This window comes from Hibiscus syriacus, unplaced genomic scaffold (assembly GCF_006381635.1).
Source record: "Hibiscus syriacus cultivar Baekdansim isolate YM2019G1 unplaced genomic scaffold, ASM638163v2 tig00110560_pilon, whole genome shotgun sequence".
Taxonomy (NCBI): Eukaryota; Viridiplantae; Streptophyta; class Magnoliopsida; order Malvales; family Malvaceae; genus Hibiscus; species Hibiscus syriacus.
Window position 1 is genome coordinate 498812 of NW_024062781.1, and position 19785 is coordinate 518596.

The following is a 19785-nucleotide window of genomic DNA, read 5'->3' on the forward strand; positions in this document are numbered from 1 at the left end:
CGTAAAGTATGAAGTGTATCGGTGTCCGGAAGAGAAGAGAAGGTAAGAATGTCATAAGCATTATGTTTTTCAAAGATAGGACTGATTGCCAACTTTAATAAGCATCTTAACAAAAATGAGAACTGAAAATTTCGAGTACAATATGCGACCAATACGTTACCTAGATATACAAATTATTTCAAGAAAATTGCAGTTTTAATAATGTGTATTTCCCACGTAGGTATATGAACAACTACCAACTATAAACATCGAACTCGTTTGACTTGTACATATGCACGGTGGAGAGGGATACCTTGAACACTGTGTATCAGTTTGGATGCTTCAATTGGAGGGGGAAAAACAAGTAAAGTGCAGAAACAAGGTCAATCACTCTCTGTAAAGTTTTGAGGCTTACTGCTGGCAAAAGCCAACCAGACAATGGTACCAGTCAAGTAGAAGAATATGGACGGTGCAAACAATGGCACCTACACAGAACATAATTCCTGTTATTTTGGTACGGTATAGGGAGAGGCATCATTTCCATTTATGGATCAAAAAGATTAAACTTACACCCCATGAATGAGTTGAATCAAGAAGAAAACCAGTAAGGGCAACACCAACAATTCCAGGCACTGCTCCGACAGTGTTGGTAATGCTCTACGAGGAAAATACAAAGAACCTTTTAATGTGATTCACAGAGAAGCATGCTTAAATGTAACTGTCTACGTATGATTGCAACATTCGGAAGATAAAAGAAAGTCGAAAACATGCTCCAACTTTATAGCAGGAATACATGAGTATCTCTTTTACATGCCACTAGTCAGTTTAAGATCCTAGATTTCAAGTACGTAACCAATCAACTTGCAATTTATAAACTTACTTACCAAAAGTATACTTGCATATTCAGGCGATATATCTTGATGTGTACAATACAGCCCTGCATGCAGTTGAGGGGTTAGGAGATAGTTCCGATGCTGTATCTAGGAAGCCAAGAAAAAGGCATATCATGCAAAATAACTGTTAATTTTCTATAACCAGAACAAGGAACTAGCTGGATTAGTCACTACCTGACAAGGCAAAACTGGAGAGAGATAATCCACAGCAGAGAATGCCCACAATTTCCCATGGTTTCAGTCCTAGATCCAGAGAAGATAGAATCATGCAAGTTGCAGGAGACAACAAGGAAATTGCTTGGCAGATCTTTCTCATCTGCATGCACGAAGTTAAGGCCATCAGTAAGATTCAAATCACAAATAACATATTCAAAAGAACAATTCAAGCTTGCTTCTTCTTGTTCTCGCGGGTCCTTAAAATTTTAAAGCTAAATATTCCAAGGAACAAATATCACTTCTTAGCTTATATAGATTCACTCCAAAGATGATCTAAGAAAAAACCTATATCAGATTATGGGCATCTCGTATCATTTGTTGCAACATGAAGAAACTCGTTAAAGAAAGTAAAAATAGTCACATGCCATACCGTAGTGGTCTCAACTCCATTTGCGATTAAATTGTCAGCAAACTGTGCAGCTATGCTTGTCACAAAAATGGAAGCCAGGGGAGGAAGGATTGAAACCTGCAGTTACATTGCATATTGTTTCTAACTTGTAAGAACATAAATAATTCAATAGTCTGGGAATGCACGGTAACTGCTATAAGAACTGGGTGTATCTGATATAAGAAATTACACACAATTTCTGAGTTCACTATCATCATTCATCAGAGGAAAGAAACTACAGAATGGTTAGGTGCAAAATTGGCTTCAGAGTTCTTTTTTTTTTTCTTTTTCTTTTTTAAAATATATGCTCATAGATTTACATAGTAATTCTGCCAATACACACGACAAAACTTGAAGGCTAAAGCTGTTGCACATTCTTCCTTAAATCTACAGAAGAATGCTCTAACAGAGAATACAAATACTTTAACCTTACCCATGCAGCTTCTCTCAAATTCAGATCCAGCTCCTCACTGCATGTCATGCAAAACAGCAGTTAAACTTCTACAAGAGTGAAATAATATAACAAGAAAATAGAATGACAAGTACTAAATAGTTGATTATAAAATTGTGAAAAAAATACAGTTTTATGCGACGAAAGGGTGGATTAAAACAACCCCTGCGGGACTCTTAGGATCATGACACAACAAGTGTAGTATCCCTTAAGGTCGAAATATACAAAATGCACATGATCCTCTAAAAATACTCACCTTGTTGAATGTTTATATGAAAGGGGTAAAATACTGAAATGCTATGAACCTATCTAAAAAAGGTATGAAGCCAAGATAAACAAGTAAAATGACCCCAACTTCCGCAAAAATGAGCATATATCATAGCCCATACAGCTGGACTTCTGAAAAAAAGCCTTCCATGGTACATCCTATGAACCAAGCAGAACATGACCAAGACCAATATAATGAAACATTAGAACTTGCTACTAATAAAACAAGATTATCAATAGTTTTCGACTGAGGCCAAAACAAGTTTATTTTGTGATGATAACAAAAGTAGTCCAAAAGCAATTGAGCTACCCATTACCCCAAAGCAAAAACCTTTTTCTTAATAATAAAACCTACATTAAGTTATAAATCTAGAAAGCATATTCTAATACCAATGACCATGAACCACATTGGGAAAGAATTCTATATGCCTCATAGCCAGTTGTACCAACTAAAATAAGGCTCTTAATAAGCAGGATATGCAACCAGCATATGTTCCACAAATCAGAACTACTTTTCAAATGAAACCACTAAGAATTTAATATACAGTTGAAGTAAACCAAAGCATAGGAGATCAAATAGTCACAACCAAATCAGAAAGGGTACCTTAGATGATAAAAATATTCACCAAAAGCTAAGACATAAAAACCATAGAAGTTCAAAATACACATTTTCTTTTTGTGGGGAAGATAACAGCTCTCATTGTCAGAAGAAGGTAACTAAACATTAGACACCATACCTTCAATGACACACGCAACTCTTCTAGGGTGTTATTCCATTAATTTTCCATCTCATCTGATTCATTTAGAGAATCATTCCACGACTTGTTCTGATTAGCCGATCGCAATGCTGTCATATACCAAAAGTCAGGATCATTAGTACATTGAACTGATTGAAGAGGAAATCAAGGAAAAATGAAAGAGTGAAAGATCAAACACAATTAATAACAATGTTTAAAACATTCATTGTCGCATTCTATGATTAAGTTATAGAAAACTACCATGTTTTGATAATCTTCTGACTGGTTAGTAAATTTGCAAAATATGTTACGTATCAAGTATCAGGTTTGCCCAGAGTCAACAACATGGTTCATACTATTCCCTGTTTTCTATTCAAGACCATTTAGTTTCTATGCATGTCCTTTTGTCTTCCTCTTCTATTTTGGCCAATAACCACTATGAGACTTTGGAATTCTAACAGGAGCATAATGGTCTGGTAGAAGGCACGGCACTCCCAAGTGTAAAATTTGAAAATGGACTTCAAAAGGCTTGTTCATATACGGCTAAAGGTCATTGAGAAGGCAGATATAGATTAATTCTTCAAGAATTCAGAAGTCAGGAACAAGTGCAATTCTATATTTGCACAGTGCTTAGATGCCTATCAACAATTTGTTCTTGTTACCCCTTCCTAATGGAAGATCACTTGAAACTAAATTACACTCACGAGGGTCCTAGTTTCAAGCGAAGTCCATAACATGAATCACCTAGTTGAACATTAATATGTATTTGCCTACTTAAAAACGTACCCTGTAACACTTCCTACACTTAACCCACCAAAGACAAATGATACAGCCCTGGACCATTCTTCCAAAGGTATTGATCTGCATGTTGTATCGGACAATACCAAGCAAAATACGGTTAGTTATTTAGGGATGAACAATATCACAAAAAGTGCACTAGCGGCACAAAGTATCCATATACCAAAAGGCCAGATAACAATGTTAGATTCAAAATGCTTTCTAGTTTTGGAAAACTATAAAAGTTCATCTGTGTCTCTAAGTGTAATTATGTAAAAAGAGAGAAGAAAAAAATCATTTCTCCACAGCACAGGGATGGGTAACTGATTCTTACCTCCTGACCTGAAAATGAATCTCCAAACAATATAAGATTTTAATGGTGTATATAGCATGCATACAGCCCTATATACTCGTATATAAAAATCCCTGGGGTGATTTATGAATTTATAATAAATTTACAGAGGTTGTTGAGAGATTTAACACTTGAAAAGAAGATTTCATATAAAATGGAGTAATAGATTTCCGAAGAAAACACCAAACTTAAGATATCTCATCAAACAGAGTCCCAAAAAAACAAATCGACATATTCAGACAGATTTGTATGCATTTGATTTTACTAGAAACATTAATCAATAAACTCCAGTTTCAACAAGAACTATGCTAAAAAATTTGTAGAGAAGCTTTCCATGGTCCATCTTTTGTTAACTATTGTTACAAGGGGAAAAAGGAGAGCTGAATTTTGATGGTAGTAAAACCATGGCCAGGAAGTTTCAGTTCACCAATGTGCTGCATGTGGAGTGTGGACAGCTTAATACAGCAAATGAAAAGTATAAAGTTAGGGCAAACATGCCCTTAAGGTTACTTGTGAAACAACATGAACCGTAGGTCATAAAACAACATGCTCTTAAGAGTATAGATGCCAAACATACCTGGCAATAAGGTCAGTTGCAGCTGATGGAGAAACACCTTCTCCTATTCCGACCTAGATTTACAAAAGAAGCTCCAGCATAATTGCATATCATATCAATGAACAATACATTAAACAGCTGAACAGCTTCATTGAAACTTTAGAATAAATGATATGATAATAAAATCTAATAATCTGTATAACCTGAACACTTTCAGTTAGACAATCAAGAGATTTGATTAAATGGACTAGTAATCCTGACAGTAACTAGATAATGACAATTGAAGAAAAAATAAGAAAAAGAATGCCTACATACCAAAATCCTAGACAAGAGTAGTCCAGGCAGGAATCCAGCAAGAACAGGAACACAGCAAGAACAGGAACAATTGCTGTAGCCAAGGACCAAGCCAATACTCCAATCTTAAGAACTTTTCTGCATCAATAAGAAGCTAGCAGGTAATATGAAGCGTACATGGGACTTTCAAAAGAAAATTGAATTTTTGGTCCTTCAATAATCTATGGAAGTCATTTCTTTAACATCAAACAAATGACAGATTGTTTGGAAATTGCTTGTTTCAATAATCTACGGGACTTTTCCGTAACGATTATGAATGGATGATTAAGAGCCCCATATTAATATGGAGATGTTATTAGTCATTTGTTAATTCTAAACTCATCATACATTTGATAATAAAAGGTAATTTGCGATGCCGGTCCAAATGTATGTGTAATTAAGATGTGTAGAATAAATACATTAAAGGGAACAGTTATCATTAATCAAGAGATACGAAAATATCCTCAAATAAAATATACCTTAGGATTCAGTATATCAGAGCTAAATTTGCTAGCTTCTCATCAATGCTCACAGATAGCACAAAATATCCTCAAATTCTTAATGAGGTCCTAAATTGTGGATAACTTCAAGATCACCGGTTTTTTCTTTAATCTTTTTAAATTTGAAATGAAAACTTTCTAATCCATATTGCAAGAAATCACGAATAAAGTGGAAAGATTGCACATTTGAACTCAATAGCCGAAGTCATAAAAAAAAAACTAACCTTCCACCAAAAAGCTTCGAAAGCCAACCCCCTGGCGACTGACTCAATGCATAACCCCAGAAGATCGATGATTGCACTAATCCAGATACTGATGAATTCCACCCGAACTGATGTGACATTGGAATTATAGCAACACTCAAGTTCACCTATCCCATTTAACACTTAATAAAATTAAGTCAACCTAAACATAAAAGTAAATAATGAATATTGTAACTTGTTTTTGTTCATTTCAACATACAAATGTCCCCAAGGTTCTGCATGGAGTTCTATGGAGGAGTTTCACTGCAATAACATCACATGACTCAGAAAGGCAATTACTGGCATCGACAGGTCAACTTTAGCTTCATAATATATTTCTTATGAGTTGTGATCTGCAAACTGTTTGTTAAATTGCCTAAGAGAATAGGATCAAAGCAAAAAAATGTCAAAGACCAACCTTATACATGTTGCAAATAACAAAGGCAAGTGAAGTGGTACCGATGAGCTTATATCTCTGAGGAATATTCTTCCATGGAGGCCAAACCAAATCAAAACCAGCTTCTCTTGACGCATTTTCCATACCCAAACCTGCGTTTTTGTCCAGCTCCTCGACACGTACCCCGTTTACTAACCCACCACTGCAAGCACCAACCTTTTCTCTCTCGTCTTTAACATTCTCTTTCTCCTTGATTCTACATAAAACTTTGAAATTCAACCGATGCTTTGAAGGAATTAACTCCAAGTGAAGATTCTTCCGGGAAGTTCTGCCCAAAAAAATTGAACTTTGGGAAGCGCTGGCGTTATGAGGAAGAAAACAAAAGTTATCTAATCTAATGGTGAATTTTGCCATCTCTGTTTTTTCTTGTGTTGAAGAATGTCTGAAAAGAAAGGAAGGGAAGCTGAGTTTGAGTATTCAAAACCAAAATTGAAGGTGTGATGATTAGGAGGGAAGAGGAGAGTTTTTTTTCTGGGAATCGGTTGAGGACTTGAGAAGGCCACGAGTGAATCGGTTTGTGGTCTGGATTACTTCAAAAAGGCATCTTTAATAATATTTGATTCTCGGGTAAAGTTTATTCTAGGTAGACATTATGGTGCATCTGATGGTTATGTATTTCAGAGTTCATACACCTTTAGTCTATTGAGAATGTGATCCCGAATCTCTATATCAAACATCACACTTTCGAATTAAACATCATTAATGTTCTCACTTGAAGTATTATGTGAGGAAATATTGAAGTGTTGGGTATCTTGAGTTTAATTCTCTTAAAAACTGACATTTTTGCCCAAAACATATTGAAAATATTGATACTTCTGCAAAAGTTTCAATATTTTATACAAGTATCAATATTTTTAAACATTTTGTTCTTACTAGTTTTGAAACTTTCTGGGTGTTTCAAAACTATGACTCAAAGTTTCATACTCTTACCTAGAAACTCACGAATTTGCCTAAAACGAAGAACAAGTATCGATATTATCCCTATAGTATCGATACTCTATCTGCAGAAGTCATAAAATACATATGAAAATACTATATTTCAATCTCAAAGACCATAGTGAGGTCCCCAAAGTCTTATGTGATTACAAGGAGCATAAATAAGGCTTTATATCATGCTTATAACATAAAACATATAATCTACCATTAACATATCACTCTAAGCTTTATAACTTACTCTCAAGCTAGAACTCATTTCTAATGATCACTAGGAGTATGAAAGAGTTGATTGTGTGTTACTTGCTTCTTGCTTGCTAGAAATTCTCTCAAGTTAACCAAGGGGCAACTTCTCTTTTCCTCGTGCTTTAGACCTTCCTTACTAAACAAAGACAAGATAATGGTTTACTAAACTAACTAAGCTCTTGGATTAAAGCTTAAGATGCTCTAGGTAACTTGAATATATTATAACCAAGATTGGATTCATGGATCCCCTTAACTTGGCTACAACAAACTAAGTTTAGAATACTTGAAACTTGGCTCTTGAAAGGAAAAAGAAATGGAAACTAATGAAACGAAGAAGAAGAAAAGTGGGTGAGATAATACGGAAGTTTGATTACGTGAAATGATATAAAAAGAGGGGAAAACTTTCAACTTTAACAAAAAGGGTAAATTACACTTTAGGTTCTTTTCCTATAACTATTGAGTCAACCTAAGCCCAATACTCTAATAATTGGTCTAAAATTGGCTTGGAATATCTAATGGGCTCTACCAATGAGTCTCTAGTTGACCGACACTACTAACCCGAAATTCGGGACATTACAACAATTCTTTGAACTTGATGATTTATCATCCAACAATTGGTATGAATAACAAAAAAACGTTGTTTAAAAGGCGACTTCTTTCACCCCTCTACTTCACAGTTCAATGTGGAGATGGAACCAGTTGAACATGATTGATGAGAAAAGACCACAACTTGAATAATGGACACAGAAAAATTTTGCTGCTATCAACACCGAGTGCTTTGAAACTGGAAAGATAGCAATCGGCACTGTTTAAATGTAGAATGCCATGATCATTTTAACTAGCTTGCTCCAAAAATTGGGTTGGAGCATCTTTCGGGCTGAACGAATCATATATTGGACATGTCACGCCCCGACAACTTAGTTTTCTTAATTTTTACATCGACAACTTTAAAAATATATATCTAAAAAAAGAAGAAAATTTTATTGAAAGATCAACAAGAACGATTAAGAGTGTCAAAAATAAATATTTTAACTTATGATACGAAAGATAAACATCCAATTATGAATTAACGTGCATGTCTTATAAATTTAACGTGCGTACTTGTTTCGCATGCAAAAATCTAGTGCACGTTACAAGGTAATGAGTTGGATGGACGCCATGTCAGCAGGTACGTGTTATTTTATTCATCCGCTCTTGCATTTTCCTATAATCTCTCCGGAAAACAAAACGTCGGTACATATAAGCGGCTCCAAATGAAATTGCTGGCTGCATGTGATCCTATCTCTACAAATCATACTGACCGTACAGTTCCCAGAACCCAAATATTCTCACAAAAAAGAAAGGGCTTTTGGGGTTATGGTTTACCTGGCCGTTTATTGTTTGTCGAAACTTCTTCATCTTTGGTTTTAATTTTTGGTAATTTACTATAATTCGTTTCTTAATTTTATTTCTTTTGTCTCGGTTAATTCATTATAATGGGAAAGAGACGGACAAGTTTCCGACATCACAGTCATAAAAATCTTGGTCTCTTCCTTCTTCTCGGGTACGTTTCTTTTGTTTCAATCTGTCAGAACTCTGCAATATTTGATTTTCATCTATCTTTGATTTGGGTACTTTTTAATTTTCTCTGTTGATTGCTTGGTTCTCTAGAATTGTTGATTACTTTTGCCCATCCATATCTTTGTCAACTGAATGGTCTGCAATGTACCATCGGTTTTACTGTCTTTGTCTCTTTTTTTTCATTTTCTTTTATAGCCTTGGTTGAATATGGATGCTAGCATGGGTGTTGGAGATAGTTCTGTGAAGATACATCATCATAAATCTTCTGTTGCTCAACGCCATTACAATCTTGGGCGTTCGATGTTTTCGAAACGATCACGCCGTTACTACCAATGGCAGAACTCCAGCAACCATTCTAATCGATCAACTTCTCGTGGCAAGATTAGCCCTTTGCATGATGATCAGAAATTGTCCTTCAAGATCACCGACACCAACTCAGAGTCTGGATGTCAACCAGGTTTCATTCTGAGAATTTGATTCATATATAGCGTGTGACGGTGGGAATTAATGTATTTTGCCATATTAACTTGGTGGTTCCAACTTTTGCAGATGGTAAGCACCAAGCATCTGGGAGACCAGAAAGGATCAGGTCCAGTTTGTTAGTGATGGATGCAATATCACCCGACAAGATGAAGATGATTTGTGGCATATGTCAGAAGCATTTGAGTCGGAGACCGTATTTTTTCGGAAATGCGTTGGCTTCTGCTGAATTATCTGTTGTGGCGATTCTAGTTTGTGGGCATGCATATCATGCAGATTGTTTGGAACAGAGAACAAGTTTTGAGAATAGGTGTGACCCGCCGTGTCCGTTATGTTCTGATTCGCCATCACAAGTTTGATGCTTATACTAGAAAGGATAATTGTACATACAAATGTCATAATTAAAATAGGGCATGAATGTAGGCTTTTTGTTGTAATCTAAGCTGAAACCTTAGGATCTTAACCATGCATTGTATTGCTAAGATTTCGGCTAGTTGAATACTGAGAAGGCTCTGCCTGTACTTGTAAACCTATTTTCCTCGGTATGCAAAGAGAGCAGGATATTGCATGACAAACAATTTTAGAACTAATATAAACTATAGAACACGTAGGATCCCATAGCGCAGTGAATTAGCGCGTTTGACTTCGGATCGTAAGGTCGTAGGTTTCTTTAGGCTGCAATAAGTAATTGTCAAATTCAAGTAAGAGTGTCCTTGGATTTAATCTTTGATAATATCAAATCCAAATAAAATAAAATATATATTAACAAAGGTCGAAAATATCCAAAGTTCAGTTTACAGTTGCGTATTCTGACACATGGACAAGAGAAAATCAAAATCTAGAAGAAGATTTTTATATAAATTAAATTTAAGCAAAATCGAAATAAATAAACTGTGACGCGAAGGACACAACAAAAGACAAGTCTGGCAGAACCGAGTGAAGGTTAATATAATTTTAGAATTATTATTGATTTTCTTTTTCAATTTATTTGTTTAAATCTTTGTTTTCTTCCACATTGGGTGGTAATTCAAGCGTGAGCACTTTCTGTTTGGTTAGATCTTTCTTTCTCTTTCTGCAATTTTCAATAATTAGTTTGATTAGCCTTTTTTTTAGAATTTCCCCCCTTAATTATCATACATATTGATGATTACTGCCATTTGCTTCTGCATTGCGTGTGATCGGAATTATTCAAAATGTTGTAACGGGCAAAGTTTGTGATCGGAAGTGAGAGAATGTTTGGCGGGAGCAAGCAGAGTAGATTGAGGAAAGCTCTCGGAGCTATCAAAGATACCACCACGGTTTCATTGGCCAAATTCCATAGTGAATATAAGGTGAATTTAGCTGTATCTAAGAATAACAACAATCGAGATGGTTACGATATGAACCTTATCGGTCATGCATTATTCTGTTTTTGCAGGAACTGGATATTGCTATAGTGAAGGCCACCGATCATTACGAACGCCCTGCAAAGGAAAAATACATTAAAGGTGGGTGCTCAATGTCGTATTCTAGTCTTCATGTTTTGCAGGAAACTCTTTCTTAAAAATTAGACTCTCGCTTTTTTGCAGCAATTTTCGCTGCCGTTTCAGCTACTAGGCCTCGGGCCGATGTTGCCTATTTCATCTATGCTCTTGCACGACGATTATCAAGGACACGTAATTGGGTGGTATGCCGGATTACAGACATACTGTATTACTATTCTCTCACAATTCAGAGTCTTTGGTTTGCTACTTTAAAGAAATGCAGAATAATCTTACAAGTGAAAACTGGATACATTGATTAGATTTGATGGACTGAATGTTCGTTTGGCATCTAGGTAGCACTGAAAACTTTAATAGTGATTCATCGTGCTCTGAGGGAGGTGGATCCTACATTTCATGAAGAATTCATTAACCATGGCAGAAGTAGACGCCATATGCTTAACCTGTCTCATTTCAAGGATGATTCCAACCTAAAGAGTACCTTAATTGAGAATCCATGTTACTATTCATTTTCAGAAAGCTCAAATTCATAGTTCATGGAATCTTATTTAAGTTTATTTAAATTATTTGCTGCACAGCATGGGATTATTCTGCCTGGGTTCGCAGTTATGCCTTGTACTTGGAGGACAGGTTGGAATGTTTCCGCATCTTGAAGTATGATATCGAGATGATCGGCCCAGTAGGAAGCTTATGTTCTATGCATAATGTCTTATTATTGAAACTGAACTATCTGGACACGTCATAGATGTAAATCTTCTTGCAGAGAACCAAAGGTTTGGACACTGCAGAGGCGCTTGAACATTTGACAGCTTTGCAACAACTTCTTTTTCATGTTCTTGGCTGTCAGGTGAGTATGTAATTCCTCTTTTCTCATGTTGTTGGCCGTGTTAGTTCCATATCTCTTTGTGCAAACATTAATAGAATTTCTGTGCAGCCAATAGGGGCCGCCGCTCATAATCTTGTGATACGGTTCGCACTTTCTTTGGTATGTTAATTGTCAAACACAGTGCTCATCTATGCTCCCAATGAGTGTGGTTTGGAAATGACATTCTCTTGTGCCCTTATTTCAATTCAAACAGGTTGCTCTAGAAAGTGTCAATATTTATCGAGCTTTAAGTGATGGTACAATCAATCTCATGGACAAGGTAAGCTATGCGGTTTTAACTCTTGGTAAATCATATATATATATATATATATATATATATATATATATATATATGACGCTCTGAACAAATGACAGTTCTTTGGCATGGACCGTCCTGATGCCATGAGAGCTTTGAATATATACAGGAGATCCAGGTATCAGGTAAATTACTGTCCTAGTTTTGCTAATACTGTCTCCAGCGTAAATGAAGAGGATTTAGAACTCAGTTTGTATTTTCAGGTGGAGGGGCTTTCAGAATTTTATGAAGTATGTAAAAGACTTGATATTGGGCATGGCGATATGTATGTTAAGATAGAGCAGGTTAGGGACCTTCAACTTTGGTGCCTTTTTTGACAGATTCGCTTTGCCTTGAACTCTCAAGGGTTATTTATATGAAGAAACTAATTTTCATTTGACGTTTATGTTGAAGCCCCCTGCATCCTTTCTACAAGAAATGGAAGATTATGTAAATGAAGCTCCACAAGCTTCAACAGTGCGCAAAGATCAGGTCTACAAAATAATTTATATATATTTTTATGCCTTTGCATGCATGCAATTAGATTTAATATATGTAAGCTGATGAATTTCTGCCAATTGAGCTGTTATTCATATATAATATTCTATTACCATCTCTTTGACATATTTTTCCTGCTTTGAATTTTGTTACTCTGTTAATCTTACAAAAGATTGATATGACAAGCAGATTGAAAACCCCAAAGAAGTGTTGGCCGTTGAGTGCAAGAAAGCCCCAGAGGTGCAGCAATGTTCATCACCTTCTCTGCCTGAACCGCTTGATTTGTTGGTAATGTCAGTCTCTTTTTATGGTTTCATCTGCAACTTTTGCGGTTTCGTAATGAGCTTTTCTTTTTCTTACCAGGGTTTAAACAATCCTGCCACGGTTGCATCAAAATTAGATGAGAAGAATGCCTTAGAATTGGCTATTGTTCCTGTTGGTGAGTTTGAGTCATCTTCATTAATTCAATGCTTTACGCCATGAAACATCAACTAACCGGTTTTCTACTGGCTTTAACCACATAAAATAAGTTTCGACTTTTTGATGTCAATTTGTTTTTATGTTTTCATGGTGTTCCAGCTGAGCAAACAACTTCTCCAGCTGCTTCTGTTCAAGCAAATGGTACTACAGGCAGGGAATTGGCGCTTATCACTGCTCCAATCTCGAATGATAATGCCACTGCCACTTACAAAATGGTATTACAGACATGTGACGTGATGTCCGTTCATTCATACATAGGTAAGACAGCATGTTCATGTATGTATGTCTCACCGATACTATTTTAATTTGGTATTTGATTGAAAGGGCGGAGGATTCGACAAGTTTATGTTGGACAGCCTGTACGAGGATACATTAATCCAAAGAAGCTACCAGAAAGTGGGCTATAATCCGTGGGAACCACCTCCAACATGTAATGTCATGATGCATGACAGCTTTTATGGCTCCAACACGGTTGCTGTTTCACCTTCGGTCCAGATGTCCACAGCGGCCAGTCAGCATCAGGCTTTTATGTTGCAGCAGCCTATGATGGGTCCGCAACAGCCGCCTTCTAATGCTTTTGGATATCCTTATGGAGCCAATGTCCACCCTTACTACTCAGGTATCCCTGTTCAACCATATTCGGGCCTTATATAGATACCTCGGATGAACATGTTTTGTATTTCGAGGAACACGGAAGAAACATCGGATTGTCTGCTGCAAACTTTGATCCATGGAAAATGCTTGAAGAATTGAAAATTGCGTAGCATATGTAAACCTTTTTTTTCTGATTCAAGGTTCGTCCACTCAACGAACCCAGCATGAATAAGATGTATTTGGTTATTTGAGCTATAAATGGCGGAATTCATTCTTATTCTCTAAGGAACATTTAAAAAGTTTATAACTTTTTAAAGGTTCATTTAAAAAAAATCAAAAAATTATATTTAAAATTAAAAATACACTGCACGAACCAAACTTCTAAAAGAAATTTAACATTTTCCTAGGAGGAGACTAACCTCCATCGATCCTTTAATAATTCTATCACGACATTTATATTTAAAATTAAAAATATATTGCACAAATCAAAATATCTCATTGGTTAGAGGGATGATTATTATTCTAGAGATTATGGAATTAGAACAGATACTATCATCACTTGTAATCACTTTTTTTAATAAACATATTTATTAAATCATTTCATGCATTTGCATAATCATGGCTCTCACATCTATTAAACATGTGAATTTTGACAGCCAAAATAGCCTACACATATAGAGAGAAACTTCATTTACATGTATAAAACTTATTAGTGTCATGCAAAATATAGTTAACGAGAAGTCGAGCACAATGAAAAGGTGTCTATTGAAAGACAAATGAGAACAGAACATAAGTGATGATCTACGAAAGCAGTAGTATCAATGTCACCCTACAACACAACAACAATTCATATGAATATTACTGGAAATTCAAATCTTATCAATCTCAGTGCATGATTCTACTTATGTTAAGAGTGGATTATGATTAGAGCATATATGTATATATACATTATACATATGCTTACGTGATCTTGCAATTACTCCACCGCATAGTATTCTTGTAACGATGAGATTGAGTTTTGAATCGAAGTGAATTCCCCTGCATTGACCTTGTCTTCTCCACCAGCAACTCCAAACGATTGCTTCTCTCCAATACTTTCTCGATGTTGTCGATCATTACACTTCGTACCTATACATACAAATTCATCATTCATACAATAAATGAAATCTAAATCGAAATGGACAGATCCATAGTCACAGACATTTGCAAAATTCACCAACCTGGCTCATTTCCCCTTTTAAACGGTTCAATCTATCGGCATTGGGGTCGGTCGAGAAATGGTCCATTTGTTGACTCATGACCCTGGAGAATTCTTCATTCATGGCGTAAGGCGAAGCTGATTGAATGGCTCGACCATACGTCTTTACAAACCTCTGTTGGGTATCTTCGAGGAAAGCAAAAGGGATTCTCCCTGAACATGACTAATATAAAACAAACATTAACTAATTACATATTGTGTATGAAGCATAATTCAAAAAGCGTATAATAATAGCTTACTTCCGGAGGCATCATCGGCCATGCAGAGGACGGTGAGACCATCGGCTCTCTTGACATGGAAGATGTAACGATCGTGCGAAAAAGAGGAGTTGCTATCATTATTTCCTTGGCTCATCTTTTCCAAAATTTGTCTAGCTACGGTGCTCGCATTTGTCTGGGTAGCGCTAAACTCCGTCAAAACCACCTGCCCCCTCGCCACCATCCCATATAATATCCCCGTTATGGTGGAAATCGAAGATGGCGGGGATCGGGCGTGGAGAGCTGAGGCTAGTTTTAAGGGCGGAGAATGGGAAAAGTGAAGGCCAAAAATATACGTACAATGAACAACAGAGGGGGGAAAGAATGGGAAGAAAGGAGTAGATAAAGGAGTCGAGGTGGTTCGTCAATGACAGCGGGAAAATGGATTTGAATGAATTAGCGACTTCGGCGATTTTAGCAAACGTGGACCAATCATATTGCAGCCAGATAATGGGGGCAAATGGCGAGATGGAAAGGAGGAAAAGATACAGTACAGTCTGGATATGACATTGCTGCAATAAGAAAACGTTACCATTCCACTCTATTTATTTGAAGGGTAAGTAAGCTACACAAATGGTCATTAATTTTAGATAAATTTTTGTTTTCTCCACTAAAATTTTGAAAATTATAAATTAGTCACTAATATTATCTATTTGTAGTAAATTGATCACTCAACGATCCATTACTTAGAGTGACGAAAAGTTGAACTAGACTGTTAATGCTTACCTAGCATGCTAGACCAGCTGTTTGAATACCCTAAACTATTCCCCACATTAAATGTTTATTTGTTTTCCTCCTTCTTCCTTTTTTTCTCCAATTATCTTGGGTTCTTCTTTCTTTTTGGCCAACCATTCTTTTTTCTTCCCATTTTTAGATAAATCGAATGTATATGTTATGATGGCAGGAGAGTTCGGGTTCGATCGAGAAGAATTGGGAAAAATCAAGTAAGGGAATTGGGGAAAATTGGATTGAATTAGAGGAGTTAGGGATTAAAAGTTTACCTAATGAAGAGAGAAGAGACACAGCTGGATTAAAGGAATTGGAGGCTCGGGACAAGGGACATGGGAGTAAAAATAATTGAGCTACAGCAGACATGGGCCCAATTATATCTCTAATAGATAAGGGGTGTGAGTTAGGCTTGGAGGAGACAGTGGGCTAGATGGATTAAGTCCAAACGAGGTATATGGGTGTGAGTCAGCAGAATTCTGTTAGTTTGTTAGATTTGATGTCCTTGATACAGCTGTAGGTACTTGTAATTATATAAGTGTATCTCATCCTTCTAATGATCATCTTTTCGGAATGGAATCTATATGTTTTCTGTAATCTATTTCTTTCTAAATTCTGAAATCCCTAAATTCTTATAGAAAATTCTCCTTAAAACATAACAAATTGATAATCAGAGCTGAGTTTAGTTATCCAAAACCATTTTCACGTTGGGAAAGACAAGAAATATGCAAAAGGATAGAACCATAGAGGTATCAGAATAAGCAGTTGAGGTTAAGGATGAGACTTTACCATCTTGGTGGGCTGGACATAAAGCAGAGCTGTAAGGAATGATACAAACCTTGGAAGAGGGAATGATTGAAAACATAGGTTATTTACAGAGAATCCTACAGCTGGTCAATCAGGCAGCTGAGGAAAAAAATTCACCTCGGTCAGAAAAGAGTCAACCACCAGCAGCTGCAAAGCAAAACAAAAATGAAGGTAAGCATCCATGCTTGGTTATGGTTCTTAGTGAGCATGAGAAGTATACTTTTCAACCTAATGAACCAGGGATATTATCTTCTAAATCTGTGGGGTTTACTGGTCATCAACATTTTAATCTGAAGTTGCAAGAAGAAAATCCTATGGGTAGTTCTAGTAAGATTAAAGTGGGAGGAGAAGAACATGCTGACACTAGAAATTACTCTAAAAACCCTTTTGGGAACACAAGTTCTGTGTTACCTAGACCAAAATTGGAGCTACCAATGTTTGATGGTAACAATCTCAGGGGTTGTATTAGGAAATGCCAGAAGTTTTTTAATCTGTTTTAATCTCAGCTGGTTTGATGGGTACATTATGCAGAAGTATAGGGTTACTTGGCATGAATTTGAGGTTGATTTGTGTCACAGATTTTGTGACAGAAACTATTATGATATTATTGAAGAATTCAATAAGCTAATGCAAAAGGGGAGTGTGGAGGAGTATCAAGAAAAGTTTGAGGAGTTAAGACCCTATTTGTTATAATAGAATATGTATTTGGGGGAGGATTATTTTGGTTCCAGTTTTGTTAGTGGCCTCAATGAGGAATTAAAACATAAAGTGAAAGTGTTAGAGCCCAAGAAATTATTTGAAGCTTATAGTGTAACATCCTCAATACTGGGTTAGTGACTAAATTGAAAAGTTTCAAATTTTGGTGATTAAAATAGAATGAATGAATAGTATAAAGATATATATGTAAATGATTGTGTAGGATTGAATTGAAAGGAAGTAGGAATGGAAGGGCAAAAGAGTCATTGCAAGGATCAATTAATTAAACAAGGGATAAGGATATATATGAATACAAGTGGGTTGAAAAGGAGAGAACCAAAGGCTTCCAGACTTATCTTCTTCTTCTTTCTTCCTTGTATGCGTGAACCAAAGCAAAGGTAAGATTTCTGATTATTGAGTTTCTTGTTAAATTTAAGATTGGTTTTTGATGATTAGATGATAACTAATCTTAAGTAAAGCTTAAGTTATCTTAACATCAAAGGATGATGGAGTTAGGAGGGATTTAAGATGTGAAGTTCTTAAATGAAATCTTGGATTAGAGTTTATAACTAGAATTGAAAGTTAAATTTGACTTGTCATCAATCTAGTTAAGACATACGAAGTATTAAAAGTGGAATTCAAACATGTTGAAAATCGATGTAATTATTGAATTACATATGAAGGATAGGATTTGGAGGTTTAAGATGAAATAAATGAGTATAGATTGGTTTAAGTATGTGTATTAGAGTTAATAATGAAAAAGGGGATTAAACATGAAGGATTTAATCCAAAATGAATGAATTTTCGGGTTCAAAAAGAGGATTCTGGGCAGAGTGCATCGATGCATATTCATAATGCATCGATTCATCAATGTTAAAACCCATAAATTGTTTGAATGTGCATCGATGCATTGGTAGTGCATCGATGCACTCTTTTAAAATAATAACATCGAATGTAATTCGTGCATCGATGCATAAGTAGTGCATCGATGCATCCCGTTAATAATGAAACATCAAATGCAATTGGTGCATCGATGCATAAGGAGTGCATCGATGCATCCCAACAATAATACTACATCGAATACCTTTGATGCACCGATGCATCAGTAGTGCATCGATGCATACCTTCATTAAAAGATGAAATTGACTTTTCTCTTAGTCTAAAGAGTGAACCATTAGAGTATATTAGTTATAATACTGATATACATCCATGTGTGATTATGTAGATACTAAAAGTAAGCTTATTCCGGAACGATCAAAGGATTAGAATCGAAACAAAGCAAAGCTAAGGTGAGCGCATACTAGATGTATATTATAATGGAATAAGACTTGTGATAAGTCTAATCCCTATGTTGATTTTTATAATACAATAGTTGTGAACATGCATACATGATAATTATTGTAATACATGCATAAGACATGTATATGTTCATGTGATATGATATGTGATATGACATGTGATATGAGAACACGATATGAAGTGATATGAGATACATGATCACAAGAGAAATGAGATGAGTACATGAACATATGAAAAATAAGAATAATGCCCATAGTATACGATATGAGAACTATAGGTGTAGTTGGCATGCCAAGAGTCGATGGTATAATAGTCCTTCGGGATGTAGTCCTTCGGGATGTAGTCCTTCGGGATGTAATGGTCCTACGGGACATAGATAATAGTCCTACGGGATGAATACTGAACTAAGGTTCGGGTGCCCCATGAGGGAATTGATACGAGCTGTGGTGACAGCATTAGTGCACAACCTCAATGTACTCACATACCTCTATTCTCAATAATATACATGGGCAATGCAATTGAAATACCGATTTACAATGAAAGTGATACAAGAAGGTAAGTTTCGTATGTTCATTATATGATTATATATGTTATCATGTGATAAATAAATGCACATTGAAATGTCATGATCCAATGGTAAGTATGAACATTCATAAGTTTATCGTTGCATATTCATGTATTGCCTCACTAAGTCTATGACTTAGCGTGTAAGTGATTTACACGTAGGTACCAAGAATCAGGAAGAGTGGAAATAGAAGTAGCACAGGCAGCAATACTACTAAGAGATCAGATCAGAAGTAATTGACAAAGTATGTACTTGATTATGTATAGAGTGTTGGTATGTAATAAGTGTTAATTACGAATACTCTGATCGATTTTGTATTTTATGGTCTTATGTAAATTAATGTATTTCGTTTTAATGAAAGTTTTAAAAAAATTCCCGGGATTTTCTGTAAAAGTCAAAGATTTGAAAAGTCAATGTGACACCTCGGACTTGTATTCGGGTCGGATATGAGTTAAGGGTGTTACATTTAATGGTATCAGAGCTACGGTTTAGTCGATTCTCGGCATAAACTGAAGTCTAGAGTGTCTTATAAGGTATACATGCCAACAAATAGTGGAAACTTCTGATCTGATAGAATAGTAAGTATGCTGTTTTGCT

The 19785-nt window shown here is 35.9% G+C and overlaps 2 protein-coding genes and 1 pseudogene across 2 annotated transcripts; 1 reads left to right on the forward strand and 2 right to left on the reverse strand.

Annotated features, from left to right (window-relative positions):
• Nucleotides 1–202: 202 nt before the first annotated feature.
• LOC120132282 lies at nucleotides 203–6649 on the reverse strand (annotated as a pseudogene).
• Nucleotides 6650–10599: 3950 nt separating this feature from the next.
• On the forward strand, nucleotides 10600–13640 carry LOC120132294 (putative clathrin assembly protein At5g35200). Its single transcript, XM_039149080.1, has 15 exons — nucleotides 10600–10698; nucleotides 10785–10854; nucleotides 10936–11033; nucleotides 11184–11325; nucleotides 11427–11527; nucleotides 11612–11695; nucleotides 11783–11833; nucleotides 11928–11993; nucleotides 12089–12154; nucleotides 12233–12313; nucleotides 12423–12500; nucleotides 12693–12794; nucleotides 12870–12945; nucleotides 13086–13201; nucleotides 13311–13640. The coding sequence occupies exons 1-15, from the start codon at nucleotides 10600–10602 to the stop codon at nucleotides 13638–13640; spliced, it is 1560 nt and encodes a 519-aa protein (XP_039005011.1).
• A 900-nt stretch (nucleotides 13641–14540) lies between these two features.
• LOC120132283 (vesicle-associated membrane protein 711-like) lies at nucleotides 14541–15279 on the reverse strand. The gene is made up of 3 exons (XM_039149073.1): nucleotides 15078–15279; nucleotides 14801–14991; nucleotides 14541–14708 (listed from the first exon to the last, which is right to left on the reverse strand). The coding sequence occupies exons 1-3, from the start codon at nucleotides 15277–15279 to the stop codon at nucleotides 14541–14543; spliced, it is 561 nt and encodes a 186-aa protein (XP_039005004.1).
• Between the last annotated feature and the right edge of the window lie 4506 nt (nucleotides 15280–19785).

Excerpts from the sequence above, each read along its gene's own strand:
- LOC120132283 (XM_039149073.1), bottom strand. The coding sequence starts at position 15,279 with ATGGTGGCGAGGGGGCAGGTGGTTTTGACGGAGTTTAGCGCTACCCAG. Across the intron at positions 14,992-15,077 it reads GGCCGATGATGCCTCCGGAA|GGAGAATCCCTTTTGCTTTC; the intron begins GTAAGCTATTAT and ends AGTCATGTTCAG. Across the intron at positions 14,709-14,800 it reads TAAAAGGGGAAATGAGCCAG|GTACGAAGTGTAATGATCGA; the intron begins GTTGGTGAATTT and ends TTGTATGTATAG.
- LOC120132294 (XM_039149080.1), top strand. The coding sequence starts at position 10,600 with ATGTTTGGCGGGAGCAAGCAGAGTAGATTGAGGAAAGCTCTCGGAGCT. Across the intron at positions 11,528-11,611 it reads ATATCGAGATGATCGGCCCA|AGAACCAAAGGTTTGGACAC; the intron begins GTAGGAAGCTTA and ends ATCTTCTTGCAG. Across the intron at positions 12,155-12,232 it reads ACAGGAGATCCAGGTATCAG|GTGGAGGGGCTTTCAGAATT; the intron begins GTAAATTACTGT and ends TTGTATTTTCAG.